This window comes from Centrocercus urophasianus, unplaced genomic scaffold, assembly GCF_019232065.1.
Source record: "Centrocercus urophasianus isolate 14NV4802_14NV808 unplaced genomic scaffold, USGS_Curo_1.0 seq_17, whole genome shotgun sequence".
In the NCBI taxonomy this organism is placed as follows: domain Eukaryota; kingdom Metazoa; phylum Chordata; class Aves; order Galliformes; family Phasianidae; genus Centrocercus; species Centrocercus urophasianus.
The window spans coordinates 10,096,476-10,119,845 of NW_024884722.1; the positions used below are offsets into that span (position 1 = coordinate 10,096,476).

The 23,370-nt window shown below is 36.9% G+C and overlaps 1 protein-coding gene across 2 annotated transcripts in view; it reads left to right on the plus strand.

The window, feature by feature from the left end:
• Window positions 1-23,370, plus strand: part of SORCS1 (sortilin related VPS10 domain containing receptor 1) — a 268,735-nt gene that overhangs the window by 103,217 nt on the left and 142,148 nt on the right. For both annotated transcript variants that reach the window (XM_042818167.1, XM_042818168.1), the window contains exon 3: window positions 12,558-12,657. In XM_042818167.1, the coding sequence (XP_042674101.1) occupies window positions 12,558-12,657 (100 nt within the window). The remainder of the gene's footprint in view (window positions 1-12,557; window positions 12,658-23,370) is intronic.

The following is a 23,370-nucleotide window of genomic DNA, read 5'->3' on the forward strand; positions in this document are numbered from 1 at the left end:
AACCTTATTTAAGGATTGGCAGCCAAGAGGGAAACATCTCTACTTACAGATTGCTTCCATATGGGAGTTTTCCAGTGAGTCCTTGTATTTGAAGTGGAGTAAGCTATTTCTTCCTTATTATCAGATTGTGACTAATACCTTTCATTTTTAAAAGAGTATGTTAACTGCAGAAGGTTTAGAAAGATGTAATTAGAATTAGATATGGATTTATATGGAAGTAAAGATTGAACTGGCCAGAAATCTTGACTGAGAAATATTATATTTTGATCATACACTTAAATATTTTTGTGGAACCTGGGAACCTTATAAAGATTCCACTGATAAAGGGTATGTAAATCTGAGGCACTGTGCTGCTGATACTGGTCATGGTAATGCTAAAATGTTTTCCTGCATAAGCACGGGTAAGGTGGGCCATGCTGGAAGTGCCATTGAAATGGATTGCAGGTATTTTTTCTGCGTATATTGCTACTGTCCTGGAAAGCTGAGCTGCCTCTGCAGGAGTAACAATTATTCTTACTGAGACATACATAATACACTTGTCAATAGCTCACAAGGTTGTTCACACAAGGTTCAGTATTGTCTGTATTACTCAGCAGCCTTTGGTATGACTGTATGGAGGCATAAGTAAACCTTCCCCATTTGGTGTCTGACACTTTTCTCATTTGATTGACATGCCTCCATTGAAGCTGACTTGAAAAGTGTTTGCACTTGAAACGAGTGGAGCAAATTCTAACTTGTCTAAAATGGTCCCTCTTGTTAAATGTTAAACTGACCTTTTCAAGAGAAATTTACTTGATAGTTCTAAGTGAGGACCTGCTTTAAGCTAAACCTGTCTCTTCAACATGATTAAATTCACTTAAATGTACATTAGTTGCACATATTATTAATGGAAATTGAGATCAGCCTAAATTGTAACCATAAATTTTAAAACAGAAGGAAAAGAATGGAGATGGAGGGGAAAAAAAAAGCACATGATGTGAAAGTTAAGGTGCTGTATTCATTGTAAGTGTAGATAGGCTGAACAGGAAACTTCGTTCTCAATCAGTGAAAAATCATGGGCTATTTTCTGTGTATTTATGATGTTTCATTTTTAATCCATGGAAGAAGGGTGATTTTTTTTCTTTTTTTTTTTTGGCGGAGTTTTGATCTGTGGAGACCTAGGGGAATTGGTCGTGGTTATCTGGTCTTATTTCACTGGCTGTTGGACCTTTAAGCACCAAATTATTAGGTTTCTGGCTATCTGTGTGATAGACGTAGGCAGCGTGTGGGTGTATGTTGAAAGTGGGTTTCTGGAGATACCTTTTGACGCAAGCGTGTCTGCTCTTCTAGCTGAACTTCACCCATTCTTACTGCTTTCCCTTCTCTACCATCTAGTATGGCAGTTCAGTGCTTGGCTGTTGTGGCAGGTGTTTCTTGAATTATCTACCCTAAGTGGGTCCTAATAAAACTATGTTGAAGATTATCCCATTTTGTGGAGGCATTTATCAGTGACTTTCTGTCAAGCAGAAGGACAGGACTTGGCAAGCATTTCCCGGACAATGGTCCAGTGACTTAGGGAGGCTCTTCTATCTGAGGGAATTGGCTTTACGTAGCTGTGCGATCTTTGTAATTCGAGAGTGCAGATTGGAACCTTTTGCAGTTAATAATTCTTGTTGTACCAGACTTGGCTTCCATGCAGGTGAAATTAGCATGACTTTAGCCAGCTGTTCTGGGACACAGAGTACTTCAGTGTGGCGCTGGATAATACTTAATAAATATACTTGTTTTGGGGCTAGAGGCTAAGTAGGATGCATTACCCACAACCTGGAAGTAAATGTTAATATCTTGTCTATCAAATGTACAAAATATTTTATTTTCCACTGATGCAATCTCTATTTCCTACAGTAGGAATGTAGTGGGCCCATATAGTATGCACCGACACTTATTCCTTCTCCAGTAGAACATTTATCAGTATGAATGTAGGCAGTCTGAGTCTACTGCACTAGTGGTGGTTGCATGAGTGTGTTAGCCTGGAAGTATTTGACTTTGCAGGGAGCATATGCATGGCATTGCACACAAATTCAGGGATTTCCATGGCTCTTGAGGTCATGTGTGAGATTTGAGGGGAAAAGTAGACATTTTAAGGTCTTCCATGAAGGGAAGAAATCAAATTGACTAGAGGTTATAGAGCTGAGGTAATGGAGAACTGTAGACATGGTACACTAATTGCGATTACAGTCTTTAGACTCATTACTATAGTAAATTTAGCTATTTTAAATTAATGCTAATTTAACTGATGGAAAGGAGGCTACTGGTTGTTTCATAGAAGGCCTCTAAGAATGCAAAGATGACGCTTTTCATAATCTGAGGAAGATGATAGCTGGCAGAAGTGGTTCAAGGTCACATAACAGAAATTGCTGCCAAGTATCTTTGTATTGCAATTTTATTTGCTTACTAGTTAAATAGAACTAGCTTTTAGTGACTGAAGAATGCACCATTACAGGTGGGTTAGCAAAGCTGAAATCTGCTGACTTTCCAAGCAGTTTGAAAGACTTGTCTGCATTCAGGGAATTGCTGGTGGCTGGGGACAGTAGGTCTGTTACGATTACAAGGTAGAAGGACAATTCAGGTGTCTGGCTGAGTTCCTACTGGAAACATAACTTTAATGACTAGATTGTATAATTAATGTCTTTGGGCACCCGTAGCTTTGGAAAGGCTCTTCTTGTTTTAACTGTAAATAAATTAAAAGCAGGTGGCCTGGAGAAAAGATCTTCTGGTCCAATTTCATAGTTTTTTATAAAGGCACTTGTATATTAGTTTTGAGTAATGGAAAAAATGTGACCCATCAGTAATAATTTTAGTATCAAGGAGTCTTGTCAAAATCTTTCAATCTACAGTCCTTATTTTCTCAAAGCCAGAGATATATGCAAGATATCTTTTTGCATTACAAAGCAAAAAGGCAACTTGTAAGATTTTTCTAATATGGAATTTATGGCCCAGCTTTCAACTTTTTTTTAATCATTTGCCAGTAGCATACAAACAAGATACTATTTTATCTGTAGATAGTTCTGACTTACATTATTTTCAAAATCAAAGAACTAGAGGAGTTGAGCTCATTCCTAAATTATCAGCCTTCATTTCCTTTATGCACAAATGCCACCATGTCAGTTCTCTAATAGTCTGTTTGAACACCTCACCTTGACCACATCTTGTTCTGTTCTTAATACATAGCACATGCCACTGACCTTTTATATTTTTCTCCCCTGTGGAATGATTGGGAGCATTCATTCTCTTCAGGCCCAAGATACTGTATTAATCTTCTGCTGTGTACTTTCATTTCATTTCCTGGAAAATAAATACATAAGTAAATCCTTCTTCTGCTACTGGAGTTGACCTGAGGTTAGATGTCAAAAGAACAAATTACTGGCACTTGCTGATAGCCCTAGACTACCTATAAATAGCAAGCTTTATAACCCCACTGATTCTTGAGATACATAGTGATAAATACGCTCCTACCAACCAAGAAAGGAAGAAAACAGCTGCATGGCTCCAGGTGATGAGTAGTCTTTTAAACTGACAGAATTTGTATGGCTGCATCTTTCAGGTGGTTTCAAAAAGAAAAAAAGATACAAAAATCTTTGTATCTGCATGTTTTAAAGTAGTTATTAGTGATTCGTGAGTACTCATCTTGTCTCATACATATACTACAAAGAATTCAAGGCTCAGACAGCAGCAAATTCTTTCTTAGGTGATGTGGCAGACTAAGGTAGTAGTTTAACGGGGCTGGCTGTTCTCTTCTAGAACTAAGAACTAATTGAAACTTTTTCAGTGGAACAGTTTTCTACTAAGAAATGCAATATTAGGTAAAATCTTTCACAATATTTTAAAAATGAAATCTTGACAGATTGTAATGATTTGAAACTGTGTTTCATTTTCTTTTTGTTTCAGTTGAGCTTTTTTTCCTTTGAAGTTACAGTCAGACCATATTATAAAATATTCAATGCATTGGACGAAGACAGCATTGATACTAGTGGGGTGAAAGACTGTGAAATGTTTTTTTATGTAATCTTTTTCCAGTGCACTCTTGCTCTATCCAGATTTTTGGAATTGCGATGCTTGAAAATAAGGAAAAAAAAAAAAAATAAAAAAAATTGGAGATGAGCTAAATGCATTTTCTGGATGTGTAATGTGACTGTGGGTACTAATATATCTCTGATGTGGTACATCAAATCTTTTAGCAAAGATCAGCCCACCGTGAGGTTTTGTGGATTTTGTTTCTTGCACTGTATTTTTTGGCCTGGCAACACTTATGTTTTCAATGAAGCTACTATGACCTCAGTGTTTTGATGGGGATGGGGAGTGTAGGACATGACTGTCTCATCTCACTGATTAATGGAAAAGCTTCCTGTTGCTCTGCCCCCAAGCTACGAAATCCATTAACCACCCCTTGGGGTGCCTGAAATTTATTCTGGCCATTACCATCAATTAGAAAGTTAATAGTGTGATGATTACTGGGCTACAGTCCCAGCTATTTGTGTGATTTACACCAGGCCAGGGTGGAAATGGGAAGATACAACACTCAAAGAGCCACTTTACAAGCAAGAACTAAGCATTAAGAGTGCAGAGATGTCAGTGCCCAGTGTAAACATATGACAGGGAGAATCATTAGTCTGTCTGAATTCTTTTAATTTAAATGGCATATGTTAATTTAAATGCATGGAAGAGCAACTTTAGTATTCACCATACCTAAGATGAGTATTTTTGATTATGACCATAAACCTTAAATCATGCTGCGTTCAAGGGAATAATTTCATTTTGAGTTGCAGTTGTACCTGGTAGAAAATGCTGTGATGCAGGAAGGGAGGAAATTTGCATTTTAGCCTTGTGGGTTTATTTTTATTTTTCTTATTTTTTAAGAAAAAGTAAGGCGGATGAGATCTTCTGGACTGTTGCTCTTCCATCTGTAGTCCTCAGATTCCTCCAAATTTTACTGAGGTAGCAAGAAACAAATCTGTAACCAATAAACTCTTAATCAGTAAATCAGGGTCTGTTCCTTCATTGGAAATAATGCTGAAATATAGAAAAATAATGCTGTAGATTTTGACAGGGAAGGAGAAAACGCTTGAGTGTGCATACAGTTAGATACATGAGGATAAACAATATCTCAGTTTCTGGTGTATATCAGCTCCCAAATGCCACTGGTCCTAATCCAGTATTGGAGTTGCCGATCCTTCTCTCATGTATTCAGGTGCTGTAATGTGAAATGACTCCTCGGAAGAAAAGGATAGATTGCATTCTGACAGCAAAGATCATTTTGTTTGCTCACGAGCAGCTGCTTCCAAGCCATGAGGAGTCTATGGTGTTTATAACTGTCCAGTTCTGTGTTTACTGCGGAGTTGCACCAGTGCAAATAGTTCAGATTTATGCAAGAGTATCACTGGGATGTGAACCCTGTTCGACAGGCAGAGGATTGGAGAATAGGGATTTTACTGACTGTAAGCATATTCTCTGTTCTTACCCCATAAGTAGAAGTCACAATACAGTGAAAATTGGATTATTGGTCAAGCAACACAGGACAGACATTTAAAATTGGAGAACATTTAAAGGGGAGAAAAATGTGTACCATTTCCATTTATTTAAAATTTGATATACTTTCCTGCTGATGTATTTGATCTTGCTCTTTGAGTATCTTAGCTTTATGCTACAGTTTTTCTGAAACTTCACAGAAATGTGAGTTCTACCATGATGGTTGTGTTTCCCTGAATTTCACCTGTTTGTTCAGCTCAGCTCTGGGTGACAAAAAGTGTAGATGGCTGTAAAACTGCATCCCCTACCTACAGCATTCTGTACCACATAGAGGTTTAGCCATTTGGTTATGAGTTCTGCCAGACCCTTTACTACACCTATGCAAAGGAGATGGGTGGTCAGTGCTTCAGATATGATGTAGTCCTGAGAGTCACCTAGTCTGGAGGGAGGGAAAGAGGCAAATATTCTTCACTTAGGTTGTAAATCTGAGTAACTCCCAACTGAAGCAGCAGTGAAGGGAAGCTGACCAAATTATCTTTCTACAACCATTATCAAGAATGTGGATAAGTTGCTTGTTTGAAGGAAAACAACGACTCATTGAGGACACCTAAAGGAAACACCTCCTGGCTCTCCCTGTTTCCTTTGTTTCTTGTTTGGTTAAGATTTTGAATAGCTATCTAATTCAGTATGTAAAATATGAACTGCTTGTCACATCTCTAAATTATTTATGGCAATAATCAGCTGAACTGTGTTAAGCCAAAAGCTACAAGAAATTTGAGTGTGTATTTTTTTTTTTTTTTTTTTTTTAAGCCTCCTTTTTCCCCCTCCCTCCAAGTCTTCTAGACAGCTTCCATAGGTGAGAAACTTCATTCTGTGATGAACTAGTTCTTTCCAGAAGGGACAAACATTACACATTTCCATAAATTCTTGTAAAAATTCATAACTTTCTTTCCACTAAAACCTGTGGCCACAACTCAAACTAGGAGCAAGATAATTTCAAAATGGCAGTTTATATCTGTTAAAATATATATTTAAATTCTATTTCATTTTACATTTATTTCTTTTGACATTTCTATTAAGGTTTTTTCAATTCTTATTTACATGCACAAAACCTCAGCAAGTTTATGCTTCAGGATGGAGTAGGAAGTCAGTGGAGCCTGAGGGAACATGCATTTGAGTGTCACAGACTTGAAATGTAAAAGTTGGTTACCTAGTCTTTCCCTCAGTTTCCCTCACCTAGAAAACGAGGAACAGTAATAGTTTCCAGCCTGCTGAGAGCCTCATGAGGAAACAAGGTCATTGCAGATGTGTTTACTCAGGAAGTGAGTCATGTTGGTCCCTTGAGTTATAAAATCTCTTCTATTTCTTTCCACTAGAGGTGTCTTTAAAAGTTAATTTCAACCTGTCAGGGTAAATCTGTAGTGTTCTTAGCTCTGTGACATAAGCAGTGTTGTTAGAGATGTTAAATTAAAGAAATGCAAACTAGCTCTTCCCTTGTTTCTGCGGTCAGGCCACTTGCTAATGCTGCCCTCTTGATCCAAACTGTTATGAAGGATAAAAAGCAAACCAAAGAAAACAAAACAGCCATGAAAGACACCTCTCTGAACTAGCTTCACTTTATGTTAATCCCTGCTTAAAGGACACAAGTTATAGGTGGAAGTCAATCATGATCCATCTGTCTGGTTAGAAAGGCCAGAAGGGCATATACAACACGACTAGGACCAAAGAGCAGAAAAGTCTTAAGCAGAGGCAGTGTGGTAGAGATGAGAATGCTTTCAGTGTAGAAATGCCCTGAATAGTCAGTAAGATAAAAGCATTTTAAATGGAAGTCCTGTGTTCTGCATTGAAGGTCTCAGACTATCTAACTCAATAACCTACGTGCTGAGGGGGCAGTCACTCAGAGTGTGACTTCAGGGTGGCAACATGCAAATGAGGGCAAGAGTGGCCTCTTCGTGGAGAAGCAGTCCTTAGGAAAGGTCCAGGGATATAGATTTCACTGCATTTACATTTTGCAATTGTTCTTCAAAGTTACGAAATAACTTTTTTTTCAGAATGTCTGTCTTTGAGAACCATAGATTTTTGGTTGGAAGTGGATGAAGGTTTAGAGAATTGTTTATATGAGTTAGAATGTCAGCAAGTGGTGAGAAATGTTCAGGTGAGGCAAGGTAATTCTTCTGAAAAACAGAAGTAACTTGCTATGAAAATGAGGAGCAGCAAGAAGCTAGGATCAGGTCATTTCCAGGGTTAGTCAGGAAGCAGTTAAATCAAAACAGGCATCAAGCCAAAAGTGACGTTTATCAGTGGCGTGTAAAAGGCTTTAATAGGTAGAACAAGTGAACTTAAATGGTTGTCTTGAAGACGACTTTGATGTTATTAGCTTTTGTGAAACAGCATGGCATGACAAAAATCAATGAGGAACTTTAGTACTTGGCTGTAAAGCCATGAAGGAAAGGGTTTCAATTTAAGTGATGAGGGAAGAGCACCTGAGCATATAACATCCCCTAAAAGCAAGAATGCAGAAGTCTACAACTCTGTGGTAGAGTTTAGGCATGAAACATCATATGCAGGAACATTAGTAAGCTCCTGCATTAACAGCTCCACTATTTTTCACGGGCCTACAAGATCATCTTAAATGCATTAGTGATTCCTTTACTCAAACACTTATTCAATGAAAGCCTTTATAAAAGCAACCTCTGACACCACAGCTCTGCTGTCTGCAGTATAAAATTTTTCTATCCAAAAAACTGTTCGAGCAGAGATTAATACAATGGTGGCTGGTAAATCTCGTGCTCAACAGGCCAGTCTCTTCCAAGGTGGCAAATGTAGTTATGCGCAAGGTTGGAACAGGTAATCTTACAATCATGACTGTTTCTTGCTTAAAATATCTTACTTTTATCAGGGTTGAATTCACATGCTGGAGTCCACCTCTTCATGCTGTTCCTGGTCATGGTGGGTTGCTCACTCTGCTGTTCCTGAAGCACCTTATAGTTACGCCTAGCCCTGTCTATCAGGGTTGGCTGCAACTTGGAGAGCAGATAGAGCACAAATAAAACTGTGGTGAAGGAGGAGGGTGAGTGCGCATGATGCATAGGGCAGTCTCCTGATGGTAGGGAGGAAGAAAAAGCAGTCACATTAGTCTACAGAAGCCAGTCATGGCTGGTGGCAAAAGGAAAGAAAATGCTTCTTAATGAATATTTATGGAGAGAAAATGGTACTTGAACAGTAGAAGTTGATACCCTGCTTAAATCTGGTGTTTAATGTTCTTTTTCCCTACTAAGAATTTTCTAGAAAGATCTTTCTGAACAGAAACATCAACAGGTTGGTTTTTCTTGTCCTCAGCAGCTTTTTTTAAAATGAGTACAGACAACCTTAAATTTGTAATGAAAGAAAGTAAGCAGTGACTTGCTAGAGAGTTGACTTAATTTATATATTCAAACTGACAGTCCTCAGAATTTGTCTGTGCTTCTTGAGGAAGAAGAAAATTTCCATAGGATTCGTGTTACTGGGTGATTCAGGTTGCCTATTATAGTTGTGAAATATTGGTAGGACTGGATTGAGATATATTTATGACAGTAGGCAGACTAATGGAATTCAGTGACTTTATTTAAAATGTGCAGGAGTTTATTATAATACAGTAATAGGAATGTCATTTACCCTGACAGGAGAAGAGGGAAAAGCCCTGTCAATGAATAATAATGAGGTTATTTAAATGTCAACTTTCTTGCAAACAGTTTGCAAAATATAAATTACTCTGCATGTTTTTAGTTTAATTTTCTTTTAATTTATTATGCATGGAAGTCGTGGTTTCTGTACTGCAGTTGTATCATTTTCTTTATACTGATAAATGAACTAGTAATAAGCAAAATGTTTATCTCACGGAATGTTTGCAGAAATCATTCTTATTTACCAGCTGAGTAGGAAGTCTGATTCTGAAGAGCTACTAGTAAAAGTTGGGGTTAATTTAATGGAACTAATGACAGCTAGGATAGTGGGACAGGTATGAGGTAATCACAGTTAAGTATAAATAGTCTGTTCCTGAAAATTGTTCTTTAGTATATCTCAACTGCATTTCAGCAACATCCACGGTGTGCTAATGTCTTGCTTTTTTTCTTCTCATTTAATTAGACCAACACAGATTTCAAATCTCTCTGCAGACCTTCCTGTTTCAAGCAGCTGGACTTGCTTTGACTTAGCCTTAACTGTACCTTGTCAAAATGAAGCAAGTCAGCCTATAGCATTCTGAAAGAAAACAGTTTACACATGGATTTAAATTATTTGATGAGACCTGTTCAACAACTCTCCTCTACATGTGCATGTCTACTCTATAGACCTAATAAAATACATCCTGTTCACTACATTATATATTAGTAGATATAGGTTTTCAGCAGATGAAGTTACTTTCCTGTGTTTTTCAGCTCAACAGGTCCCGTGTTTGGTCCTTTCAGATGATTCAGATAGACGTTTGTTTTGCTCGTTTTATACAGATGCAGAGCATCACAGAAGCAGCCTGCCCCTCAAAGAATGGGAAATGTTGCTTGATACGTACCTGTTCCCCTCCAGTTAATAGGAATTTAATTTGATAATCCTATGTTGATACTCCTGTCTATAACCTGCTAAAGTGCCTCTGTCTTTTGCAACCACTCCATGTTAGCTTGCTTCCTGGAACACGAAATGGCTGATAATATATATTTATATATATTATACCCGTTATTTATATGTTTATAAATATATATATATTTATATACCCGTTTAATAAATAAAGACAAACACCCAGGCTGCCAGTCGACGTCTGTACGTATGCATATATGATAGGAATAAGTTTGTTGATACCCCTGAGTCATATCCCAACAGAGGCTTTAGATGCATTTCATTTGATTCAGTTCCACTGCTCTTTGTGTGCACCCACCACTGTTTTGTTGTTAAAGCATTTCTAAATGCCCATCTGTTGTTGCATAGCATTTATCTGTCTGTTAACATTGAGGTTAACTACAAAATGGCATAAGAATAACAGACTGTAGCTGAACAGACAGGAGGACAAGCTATTACTAATTTAGAACAGGATAATGGGAATAAGACATAACAGTGGTTCCTTTTATCACTTGCATATTTGTTCATCTGCAAAAAACAGTTTTCCAAGTCTTCCTTGTAACATTTTTGTTGTTTGTTATAGATGTTGGCAGAAGTGCACACTTCCGTATGAGTATGACATTACCTGTTAATAAGCCTATGAATGCCAAATAAAAGATTTGAAGTGAGACAAAGCTTATAATTCTAATTTGCAATAGACCTTCAGCATCTCTTTGGCTGTACTGTTGTGAGGCTGTTTAATAATCTCCAAACAAGTTTTGTGGGTTGAATTTTCTTCATTCCCATCCTTCTCTGAAGGGTCCCATTTTAAAATCATTTACCGGCTTAGAGATGCATTACTTCATTTAAAATATATTTTTTCTTAACTCAGTAGGCCAAACTTAATCCTTACCTTTAATTATGAATGTTTATTAGCCTTAAATTCACAAGAACATCTTATGTTTGATGTAGAAGGTGGGGCAGTGAGCTGGACAAGGTGACCAAAGTGAGCCAGCAAGGCTGTCTTCAGCCTTCTGCTGGACTTTCTGCACCTGAACACCAGAGCGTCTCTGAAATATTCAGTAACAGACATAGCTATTGCAGTGTCCTTCTCCTAGGTCTACTGAAGAAATAGCTGGGCTAGTTTACATGCTCTCCTGGGGGAGATGACCTTCTAAAGGCAAAGATCAGTCAGTGGGTGAGAACTTTGCATTAATCTTCTAACTAAGAAAGTTCACACACAAAGGTCACGGGTGCATATGTTTCTTAGAAGGGAGCAAGGAAAAAGATCACAGGCCAGTTGTTACGCAAAAGCAAAAGGCAAACTAATTCTTCAATAAACTTCATGAATAGAAAAGCTCAGCTTTAATGCAAATCCTCATCTTGGTGGAATTTGTTTTAATGGATAAAAGTCCAAGCTGCTCCTGCCCGGCATTGTTCATGTAATGAACTGACTGCAAAATCTGAAATCCTAGAAATATGGCATGAATCAGCTACAGGTGTGGAACACAATTGTAAGATCTAATCCTCATGTTGCTCCCTGACAAAACCAACCAAACAAAACAAACCCATGGTACCATTAATGATAGGCATTAAGTACTTTAAATATCTTTGTGAATTTGGCTGGCTGTACTAGTTTTGGACTGATTATCTAAATTTCTTGGTTATTAAAACGTAATTCAGACAAGCATGAGGTGCATAATATAAGTACAAATCTGCTGCTGACAATTGATCTTCATTCCAGTCAGATGTTGAGAGTAAATGTCATGGGAACTTAGAGCAATCTTATTTGTTCACTTCTTTTGTCACCCCAAAATGTGTAGTCAGTATCTCTGTTGGCAATTTTCGTATCAGAAATATATTATTTTCCCTACAAGCAATGGAAAAGGATTGCTTTTAAAGAAATAAGGTATGTGCCCATACAATCTGCTAGTCTTTATGTATAAAACCACAGAAATTGTAGTTGAAATGCTTATATAGTTGTTTTTTTTTGTTTTTTTTTTTTTTTTTTAGAAGAGCATTACTTTTTTCACAGAAAACTGAACTCTAATTTCACTGAACAATCAACTGAAACAGCTTCATTGCAGTGTGATGAGAAAAGACTCTTATCTTAAAAAAATTTGGTCTAAGGCTGGAGTATACGAGTTGATAACTATAGTCTCGTGCTATCTGCTGTTTGGCATTTTCTGGCTATCGTTATCTTCTATACACAGAATTTAGCATTTCTTATTGTGTGTGTTTATTTTAAAGTGCTTTGGGAAGATGCTGGTTTAATTTTTCCTAATCTAATTTAAATGCAAACTGTTAGCACTCACATGATGCTGTGTGTATACAATCAAGTATCATTATATACTACATGAATCATTCAAAAAACTCTGGAGATCCATTCCACTATGTAAAGTATGACTTGCATTGAAAAACTGCCAAGTGGCTTGCGGTTTTGTGATTAAGTGTTCTTACTTATGAAATTTCTATTTGAATCATAGGTCAACAGATTATGGGACAACATATGAGAAATTGAATGATAAAGTTGGCCTGAAGACGATTTTGAGCTACTTATATGTCTGTCCAACAAACAAACGAAAGGTAGGTAGTAATGAGGTTTGCTCGTTTTGACTGCGTCCTTGTAATCCTCTTTTTGTCGATATCTGTTACTATTAAATGTCTAGAATTTTTCTGTCTTTCCATCCTTGAAAAAATATGTAATGATAGCAAAACGTATGTCAGTTTACACCAGCTATAGCACCTGTCAGTGTACTTTGGAGAATACACATTAGCAAAAATACGTGCATCCAATTGTTTGCCTATCTTCTGCCTGCTGATCATTTTTTCTGAAAGTAACAGAGACATGTTAAAATGACAGAAATGCATCTACAGTGGTCAGATTAACATCATTTCTTTTAAGTGCTTCCAGTAGGGAACCAAGCAGGATTTGACAAAATCCTGCAGAGAAAATACCTTCTGAAGCCCAGAAGGTTTTAATCATGCAAGCACCCAGCTGAGTAACAATTTACTAAGAATTTATTATGCTGACTTTCATAAATGGAAGCTGTTGCTTTCTCTGACAATTTTTTTGTAATTCATAGGTATGCAAAAGGAGATGATGAAAAAGTTTATAATGATGATGAAAACTCGTATTCTTATATATAGATATACTAGAAAAAGTGATGTTGTTTAAAGGCTCCTTCCCTTTCATGTTAGCTGTCATATTTGATGATAGACAGTTATTACCACTGGTGTTTTCATGTGGACATTAAAAAATAGCTTAATTCTTCCTGAAATTGCAAGTTATTTTATTCCTGACTTCCTCAGCTTTTGGTCCAGAAAAAAACGGGGGGACAAAAATCAAAACCAAAGAGTCGTTAAATAAATGGCAATGGTGACATTATTATCCTCTCATCTTCTTAGCTGTGGAACTGTGCGCCCTCTGTGTGGAAGGCCCAGCTCCAGCTCTTTTCTTTTGCCAAGGGTGTTATGAAGCTGGCTCGTGTCATTTTCCGTATTCGCTTTCTGTCTTAGTTCATGATTCGAATTGTTCCAGGCAGAACTGAATTGATTCAGAAGAAATTCCTAGTGAAGATTCATTTGTGATGGAGATTGTGTATGTTTGGGCAGCTAAGGTCACCATTTCTGCTGCTTTCATCGTACTGAAACATTTATGTATTCGTTCAGAGAGAATATGAAAGGAAAAAGGAGCTGCCCAGAGGGGACAGAGCCTAGCTTTATTCTCTCATAGATCATGTTTAACCCTTTATTCAAAAGAAACTGACATTTCTAGGCATGAGTCATTTGACCTGTTAAGTAATTGACCCTGGGATGAAACAAATTACATTCTAGCACTGCCCCCTTTTCTCCAGTTTACAGTACCCGTGATGGAGTATGGATCTCATCCTCTACTCACCTGTACTGTGAGCATGTCCATAACCAAGGAATATTTGTCTGATGTTCAAGGACATTTTTCTTTCCTCTGATAAAACTGTTTCCAAACACCAGCACATAAAACTAGAATGTATGTCTGAGATCATGCATTCTACTTCCTTGCTACAGGCAGCTGCCTCATATGGTCTTAACGAGACACCTGTCAAGGGCTCTCTTGAAAGTATTCTGAGTAATGGCTTGTAGCTCTGGAATTCCAGTTGTTGCCTGTTCTGATAAATTTAGTTTTTGCTGAAGAAAAGAAAGGAGTTTGTTACCTCATACTGTTGTGTTGCCTCATGGTCAATTCCTCATAGCTGCTTACATGATTATTATTATAAAAGACTGGAAAAAGGTGAAGGGATGGGAGATAAATAATATATCTTTATATCTATCTATATATCTTTATAATAAGAAACAAAAATAGGTTCAAGTCTTGGGATGAAATCAACTAAATGTGTGAAATTAGTGGAGAGTTACTGTCTCATGGCAACTAACCTGTGACAAACATGTAACTACTTTAGATGGTAAAATAACTACATTATTAGTGTCATTCAAACATCCTTTGAGATTGAGGTTTGAAAGGTTGGTCTCCTGGTTTGCACATAATCATACTTTATATTTCTTGGGGAGTAATAATAGTGTTCTCCAGACAAATTAATAATCATTTTAGCTGGGCAACATCAGCACGACCCCTTAGCTATTGTGCAGTAAAAAACTAAGCAGGAGCTAAGAGTTTTGCAAGCATATTAGTCCAACTTAAGTACTGAGCAGCTCCAAAAATCCATAACCCAGCTGCATCTTCCAACTTCCTTCTTCATACTGCCACTCTTGTTTGTGTAACCATCTGTTGAGTTGGATCAAGGGCTAATATGCCTTGAAATTAATCCCTTTCTAGTTCAAAATGCAAATGGATGAAAGCAAAAAGCTTCCAGGTGGAAAGGTGGAATAACTCATTCTGGCAATAGAGAACACTGAAGTTGGCCTGTAATCAGTATGGGACAGTGCCAGAGGAAAGCTGCTACACCTGGGATAAAAGGACCTTAGTGAAGGTCTAAGACTGAATTGTCCAAAACTTACCTGAGCAAGAGGAGAATTATGTTTGCAGGGAGAACTTCTGGAGACTGCCTATTCTGTTTTTGTATAACATCAGATTATTTCTCCAGAAGCATTTAAATATAAGCATCTATTTTATTTCATCTCCCTTAAGTATGAGAGCATGGGGAAAAGAATGTAGAGCTATGCCATGCTTCCACACAAAAGTATTTTGCAGTGAAAGCAAAAATATTGAGTCAGTTGTGGTCGTTATTATACCTGCTGGCAATCAGAAGGGAGAATTTACAGCTTTTGTCACCAAGAAATTGTCAGCTAATATCTTGGGATCCCCAGACCTGAGTTTCCTCTTTTCTGAAATTCTGACACTGGCTACTGTGAAACTGTCATCTCGTTTCACTAGCATGGGCCAAGTAGACAACTGCAGGCCTTTTTATTTCATTAGAAGATTGAACTGCTCTAAAGTCCTTGATTTCTCCGATACACATACTGTGTGCATGAAGGGTTTATGTGGTGCTGTTGTTAATACTTCACAAACACTGACAGTGCTTTCCCCAAATATGTTAGATGAGGTAAATGATTCTGCTTAGACTGTACCTGCAGCCTTCAATGCTCTTTGTTCCACAGTGCTTTTCTTTGCAGAAACAGCCTTCCTCAGTAGTAGAAAATAATACTTTTGTTATCTTGCAGATATTGGACAAAATACCTTGCTAATATGATTCATGTGGGACCAGCATGTGCTTAACTTACTGTTGTTGGTGTTTTATTATAATAAATATCCTTTTAGCAGTTAGTTAGCTTTTAGGAATTGCCCCATTGAAAAAAGAAAGTAAATTTGTATTCTGACTCAAGAGGAATTGCTTGCAGTGACGAAACCAAGTGTATCCTGTACATAGCCTTGTCTGTTCTGTGCAAAGAGAAGCAGTTAGAACAATGAAGTGTTGAATGCATGTAATAGGATTTTTTCAAATAACTAATAAGTTTGTTCATGAATTTGTGATGAATTTCACTTTCTGGAAAAGAACAAACGATGACATGTGTTAAATTGTTTTGTTATAGTTTATTTTCTCTGCTCTGCCTAGGAGAAAAACTCTATCTATAAACATATAGGATTTGCAGGACTCTCACTGTCTCCGAATGCCAATTTCTTTTTAAAAGCTTCCATATTTTTGTCTCCTTATTTCACAAAAATTAAATCCTTTAATCAGATGCTGTAAATAATGTCATATTACAAAGGGGAAGGAGGGGACCTCAAAATAAGAATGAGAAAAAATTCAGGTACTGTTTAAAACTTAAACCACTGAACTCTTGCTGTTACTTGTTACTTTTCTGAATTGCAGTATTTTCTTTAGGAAATAACAGAAAATCGTGAGTAATATATTGTTGTGTAAGCTCTATCAATAGAAGAGATGGAAACCCCTGTTTCTCAGTATTTTCTACTTTCACTAAATTACTGTGCTACCTGACTCTATGACTGATGACACAGATCAGGGAAGAAAAAATCATAACACATGGATCTTGCCAAAGACTCAGTGCCTATTTGAGTATTTGTCAACAAGTCTACAGAAGAGAGAATCTCCAACATACAATGAATCCCTCAGCTTACATATGTTAACATTGGTTTATTTGTTAGGTGCATACAGCCTTTTCTGAAGGAATATAAAATGATTTAAAGTTGTCTACATGAGGCAGTAGTGTTTTTAAATAGTGCACTGATAGGTTAAAAACTAAAATAAGCTAGAAATCCATGTTGATATCTTGAAAATCTTGCAAAATTTTGGCATTCACTTTCCTACAAAATCATACACTAAGTTTTATTATAGTCTTTATGAAAAACCTTTCGCATAGGTTGCTTTCAAGCATTGCAATGGAAATCATAGCTGTGGAAATAAAAGCAGATGTGGGATGTGGTGGTGATTTTAAAATTAATTCTCTGGAGCTTTTCTTTAACTCAAAGTGTTGTGCGTTAATTTAGACAGTTTTGTTGTATACAGGGAACTGTGCTTTTTGCAGAGCCAGTATATGCAGTTCATTCATTCCTTGTACTTTCAAACCCTTTGTGGTGGTGTATCTCCAGTTAATAAAATACTGGATGATAGTACCTGCAAGCAACTTTATACTATTTGTAGCATGTCTGGTCCATCAGACATCTCTTAGGGGGTTGAATTTTTATGTTAGGTTTTTTGTTGTTTTTTTCTCCCCCTCCCATTCTTTCTACAGACCTGCCTTGAATTTTCCCTTTATTCCTCCAACTGTTTGGATAACTGCTGTGTGCAGTACAGTATCTCTTTTTTTTTTTTTTTACACTCTCTAAAGATGAATGGATTACAGATGCCTTCCTCTTCTTTTATATTCAGTGGTTGTGATTAGCACCTTTATCACAGCATGTTAAGCACCATCCTGTTGTGTGTGTAGCTCAAAGATAACGGCTATTTATTGTAAATATAATTGCTCGGGTTTCAGTTCTGGCTAGATCCCTAACTGCTTCTAATTCGTTTCTATTAATGAGTTTTAAATGAAAGGAAACCAAAGTGATGAAGGCCCAGCCTTCTGTCCCTTCTAGCATGTGGTGTATGTGCAGAGGGGAGAACAGTTGGTAAATCTTTCTAGCTGTCAATCAAGAAAGACAGGAGATTTACTGACAGTAGTCTCAGTGGGAATGCTTGGATGCTACTTTATATCCTGTTTCAGGAATGTAAAGTACACTGTTGTACAAAGATTGTGACCCAGAGCTATGGCCTCTTCTAAGCCTTGGGGAAAATGTTTTTGTCCATAGAGATGAACAGTTCCATCTGATGTTGCTATTTCTCTAGGTGCTGCTACCCTCAATTGGTAAAATCAGATTGGGATCAAAATCCTGTCCCTGACCTGTTTCTAGAAGCTTTCAGAAGTCTGATGTGATGGCAAGACTTCTTTTTTACACTCAAGAAAATACAGTTCTTTCCAACTGTGTCCTCCTTGTAGGCTTCTATAAATCTTAGTGGTGAGACTTCCAGCTCCTATCAGAGAGGTCAGAGCTCGGCATATCTCTAAGTGCACCTCACTGCTGAGTGATCCAGTTCCTATGGCTGTCGAGGGATGGCATCCTTAACAAATTAGGCACAATAGGAGACCCTAGGTCTACAGTCAATCAGTCATGCCAATAGTCCAGTGTGCTTCTGTAGTGTGTTCTTACAGTGATAAAATCAATTGTTCTGTCACTCTCCTTTTTTTTCATGTGGAAGGAAAGGTCCTCATTAGCTGCAGGCTGTGAGTACAACCTTCAAAGGAAGAGTCATAAGAGATCTAAAAAGGCAATGCCTTGTGGATGTGAAAGTTTTATTTTTTTAATGATGTATTCCACAAGATTTTACAAGGAGACATTTAAGAAAGACTTCTTCTTAAATTTAAATGGGAGGAACCACCTTGTTCCTTGTACTTGAAGTATTTTGCAGAATGAGACTTCAATTTTATCAATTTTTTATGTATTGAATAAAAAACCGATATGGCATAGGAAGGTATATGTAGAAGCCCCTCTACATTGTGACCACAGGTGATGTTTGGTTGCTGTATCTTTTACTTAAGAAAAAAATGTTTTGGAGGGAAGGACTCAAAAGTGCATTGAGTGGGAATCATATACTGGTTTTGCTGATCTGTTAGGATTAGATAGCAATATGTTTGTCATTCTTCCAGTGGGCTTCTTATGGAAGAACGTAAGGATTCTTCTCATTTTCATCTTTTCTGCATGTACAGTTATCTAATCTCACTCAAGAATTAAGGCTTAAGATTTCATGAGCTAGTGAGAAAGAGCTGAAATCCCAAATTCAAGGGTGATCTTGGACTGCAGGAGCAGTTTTTGGTAGGTTTATGATAAGACTGCATTACATGTAACAGATCACTACTCACAGGAGAGAAGAGATGGCTCACCCCTAAATTAAGATATTTTTTCACATTTCATTTAATTTTTCAATGCTTTTAATTAAGTTAATACAAATATTTTTGTGTGAACTATTGGTGATTACTATAAAGTCATAACAATATAAAGGTGTAACAATGCATATATTTTTCACTTCAGCTTGTAATGCTTTCAGATTCAAGAGTATGCTTCTACTCTTTCACTGCGTCTACTTGTGCTGGTCCTGTGTTACTAGTCTTCGTTACTGAATTCACTGGAAGCCAGTAATTAACAAGCAACCTGATTTGTGTTAGCAAAGTGAAGGCAGAGTGTCGTCTTCTAAAGTGAATATTCTGACTTTGCAAGTGTCTGGCAGCATTAACTACCAAACTCTGTTGATTCATGCCTGCAGTATTTGACAGCTCTCACAATAGCCATTACAAGCAAAGCCCTTGCCATTATTCTACAACCATATCTCTTCTTGGATATGAAGTGAAATCAAAGCCCATTTATTCCTCTGCTTCTCTTGTAAGGCTATCAAAAATAGTGGCAGTTTTGACATTTTCCCACTTAAAGTTGTACTATGATATGATGTCTCTTACAGGAGTCTCCAAGGACATACTGAGTGAAACTAATGATAGGAAAGTACGAGCCACAGAATTCAGCTTTAGAGCTAAAATTCACTCAGATTCCACTGTCTACAAGCTGGACATTTAAAACTTATGCATGGTAATCTGTTGCTAAATGTCTCAATTTTTATTCTTTTTGAATTCCTCAGTGATTTTCCAAATATTCTGGAATAGGTAATGGTTCTTTTGGGAACAGAAGATGTACTCCAGCAGCTTAGAGGACAGAGAAATACAGTTAGCTGCAGCTCAGGTAGAGGTAGCTGGGATTGATGGTAGCACACGTGTGTATCTAAATACAACATAGATACATCCTGTACGTCCCACGTAGCTCCATGCATTTCTATAACAACTGTTTAAACCAGGGAAAAGTCAGGTAGCCTAACACCTATTTATTTGTTTCCTATGAAAAACTAGCCCCGAGCAGGTAAAAGTTAGCTTGTTCAGAGTTCCATGAAGTTTCACTAAAATCTATGTGGTAGGATTGTTTTCATTTACCTTCTGAACTTTGAGCCATTAAAGATACACACCTAAATCTCACTTTTGTATCATTTCACTCAGTGTTCTTGTTTGAATGCATTTGTTTGTTCTTATGAAATATTAAAATTACCTTATGATTTCAGAAGTTGAGCTTACAGGAAAGAAATACTGTGATATTGTAATATAATTGTGTAATGACTGGTATGTTGAGGTTTTAAAGTGATAAATAGTAGCAAATACATGAATACTCACCACAGGAGCACTGAGTTCAACCCTCCTGTCAGGTCTGTGACAAATTCATATGTAGTATTTGTTAATTATCAGATAGTGCAATCTGTAGAGCATGTTATCCAGCAGATTGTAATTGCTTACCCCTTCTGCAGTCTACGTACATTGTTATGACGAAATGGGTGACTAAATTATTGCATAGTTGAGTGTTATGCCTTCTGTCTAGCTGTACTTGGAGTACAAGGAGAAGAAATGTAGAAAGTCGAGGAAAAGGCATTTTTGTGTATGAAGATTCTGATTAACAAATGCTGGTAAATATAGTGTAAAGGTGTGCTGGTAAAGATTTATGGATGGAATAAAGAAATTGTCTGATTGCTAAGAAAATGAAGAATTTAATTTGTATGCAGCAAGCATGAGAATCAGTGAAGAGAACAGTGTGGAAGCATCCAAGCTTGGAGAAAGTGGGAATAATTCAGTATTTGATAAGGTAAAGATAGTGCAAAAATTAGAATTGAGCTTCGTCATGTTAGTGCTAATAAGTAATAATGTTAGCCTACTTTTTGTAGGGAGAGAACAGTTTCTGAAAGTCAGAAGAGAAATAAAAGAGTCAAAGGTAACACAAAACAGGTAATGCAATGGTTAAAAACAAAACAATGTTTTAATCTGTTTTATTTTTCTTTGAAGTCTTCCTATTCAATCTCTATATGTTTTTCATTAACAGCAAAAATAAAAAGATATAGGAAGATAAAAAGATAAAGGAAGGGCATATGAGTTGAAGCATAGGAAGAAAAAAACAATACTTACTACATTTTATACAATGTAGTAGAATAGTGGCATAGAGAGGCTTTCTGTTTACCAGGACTTGGCTTTCTGATTGGTGTAGGTTTCTTCTCAAATTCTCATGAAGCCTGTTCTCCTGTCCAGTCCAAACACAGAGCAAGTACATTGTTTTGGTGATTCTTCTTGAACTGTCAAGTGTAGTTTGGAGGGGGAAAAAAGAAAAAAAAGAAAAAAAAGTTGTAGTATGCATTCAGAAGGTAAGAAATATGTAAATTAACACACTCTTTGACAAGAACAAATCAAATTTATAGTGTGTTCTATATAGAGAGCAGTATGAATTTTGCTGTTTAGAGGGAGAAAAATTTCACACTGATTGAAAGCATTTATTCATATTCAAACTTTTTATTCTTGCTCACATCATCCAAAGCTCTTCTCTCCTGATTGTCCAAGGCTTTTTTGTCTTGAGGAAACAAATGTTAAATGGAAAATATTTGGGGACTGAAAAGCCAAAACAATTTTGTTTTGAAATATTTCAACTTTTAAATTCCATATAGACTTACCAACATGAATGCCAGTGGAACTTAATAATGATACTTACTGTTTCTTAACTACCTTGCTGATTCTTTCATTATTTCATTGCTAGTAATCTGCCCTTAACAATCTAAACAGATTAAGATATTGTGTATAAGACATAAGGCCTTTGTTCTGTATGTGAGTAAAAAGTATTTCTAATCTTCAGTCTACTCTACCTGGTTTCTTCATCAAAGGAAATAAGGACAATTAGAAAGGAGTTCAGTGGACAGCAAACAGCAATGGAACAATCAGTGCAGAATGTTCCTTTGGGGTCTGGTGCACAGCTTGCCTCTGATTACTTCTATTACTAATGGTAAATAATTAACATGATAGCACAGCAAACTTGAAGGAGAGCAGTCTGTGCTCAGTTTTGGCACTTACAAAAGAAATGCAATCTATATTTGTGTGCCCTGCCTAATGGGATGTTTTCAACTCCCAGAAACAAAAGAACAATTGGAGGTGAACCAAAGACAGCAGGACAGCATCTATTAGGGAAGGCAGTATAACGTTTTCTCTGTTTGCTTCTTCAGACCCTCGGTCGTTTATGGGTTTTTGTGTTAATGGGTAGCTGAGAAGAAATGTTGTTAAACCTAGTTTATAAATGAAAACAATTGTATGTTTCCCTAAATTCCAAAATTAGCTGCAAATATAGGAATTAGCAGTAGGATTTTAGTTGGAATCCAAGCGAAAATAAATGAATTCTCTTAATTCATATGCTTGTGGAATATCTGATCTCCTTCTATTATGTTTCTTTGTGTCAGGAAATCTCAAAGCTCCTGTCATCCATGCAAGGTTGTAACCCTCATTTGTACTGCTGTGAAAGGTATATTTTCACCACAACTGAAAAGCAGAAAGGAAAGAAGGAAGCATTATACAAAGCATGCTTGGAAGAAAAGCTGCAGTTGGCTATTACAGACTGATAGAGAAGTTGAAGTCAGTCATCCAGTGTAGCAGGGGGGAAGTTCACAAATCATCCACCTCAGACCTCTGTGTTTTTACAACAGTGTGCACTGAAATATTGCTTTCTTATCTTGGGGGGGGGGGGAAGCCAACTAGAAAATCCCACACCTTCTGAAATATTTGGCATTTTGAACCTTGGAGTGGAGACCTGTCTTCCAAATCCTGTCCTTCGTTAACTGTTTCACCACACTCTTTTTATAATGCTTCCACCACAGTAACTCTTCCATAAGTTCCAGGATACTAAACCTTTCTTTTTGCTACTGTTTTTCATATATGTTACTGACATTTACAAGCTCTCACAGGAGCATTCAGTCAATTACTACCAAAGACCCCCTTTGTTCCAAGGAGATTGGCCTTTCCCCGAGGGCACCAATTAAAATCTATTACTTTTATTCTCATAGCGCTTGCTGTAATTGGAGCTCTGGCTCTTTGCCTGGTAGAACTTGTTGGGTTTTTGTCTCATTTATTGCTGAAACATTACTAAAGATAGCAAATGTAAAAATTACAAAAAGTATGTGTACTTGGGGGAAAACATAATTTCAATGAAGCTTTTTAGTTAAATATTTCACTTGCCACTAGGAATGTAAGAAAAAATCCAAGAAAAATAATAGATATATTTCACTGATGGTATGGCTTTCTTTCTTCTTTCTGTTTTCTTTCTTTAGTTAATACACTACAATTATTCTGTGATATGAATTTGCCAGCAAATGTAAGACAAATCTGCTAGGAACCTTGCTAATATTTCACTATGCTATGGAAATTAAAGGGAGAGGTACATAGAACTCTGTATTTGCCAAGCATCTCAATCTT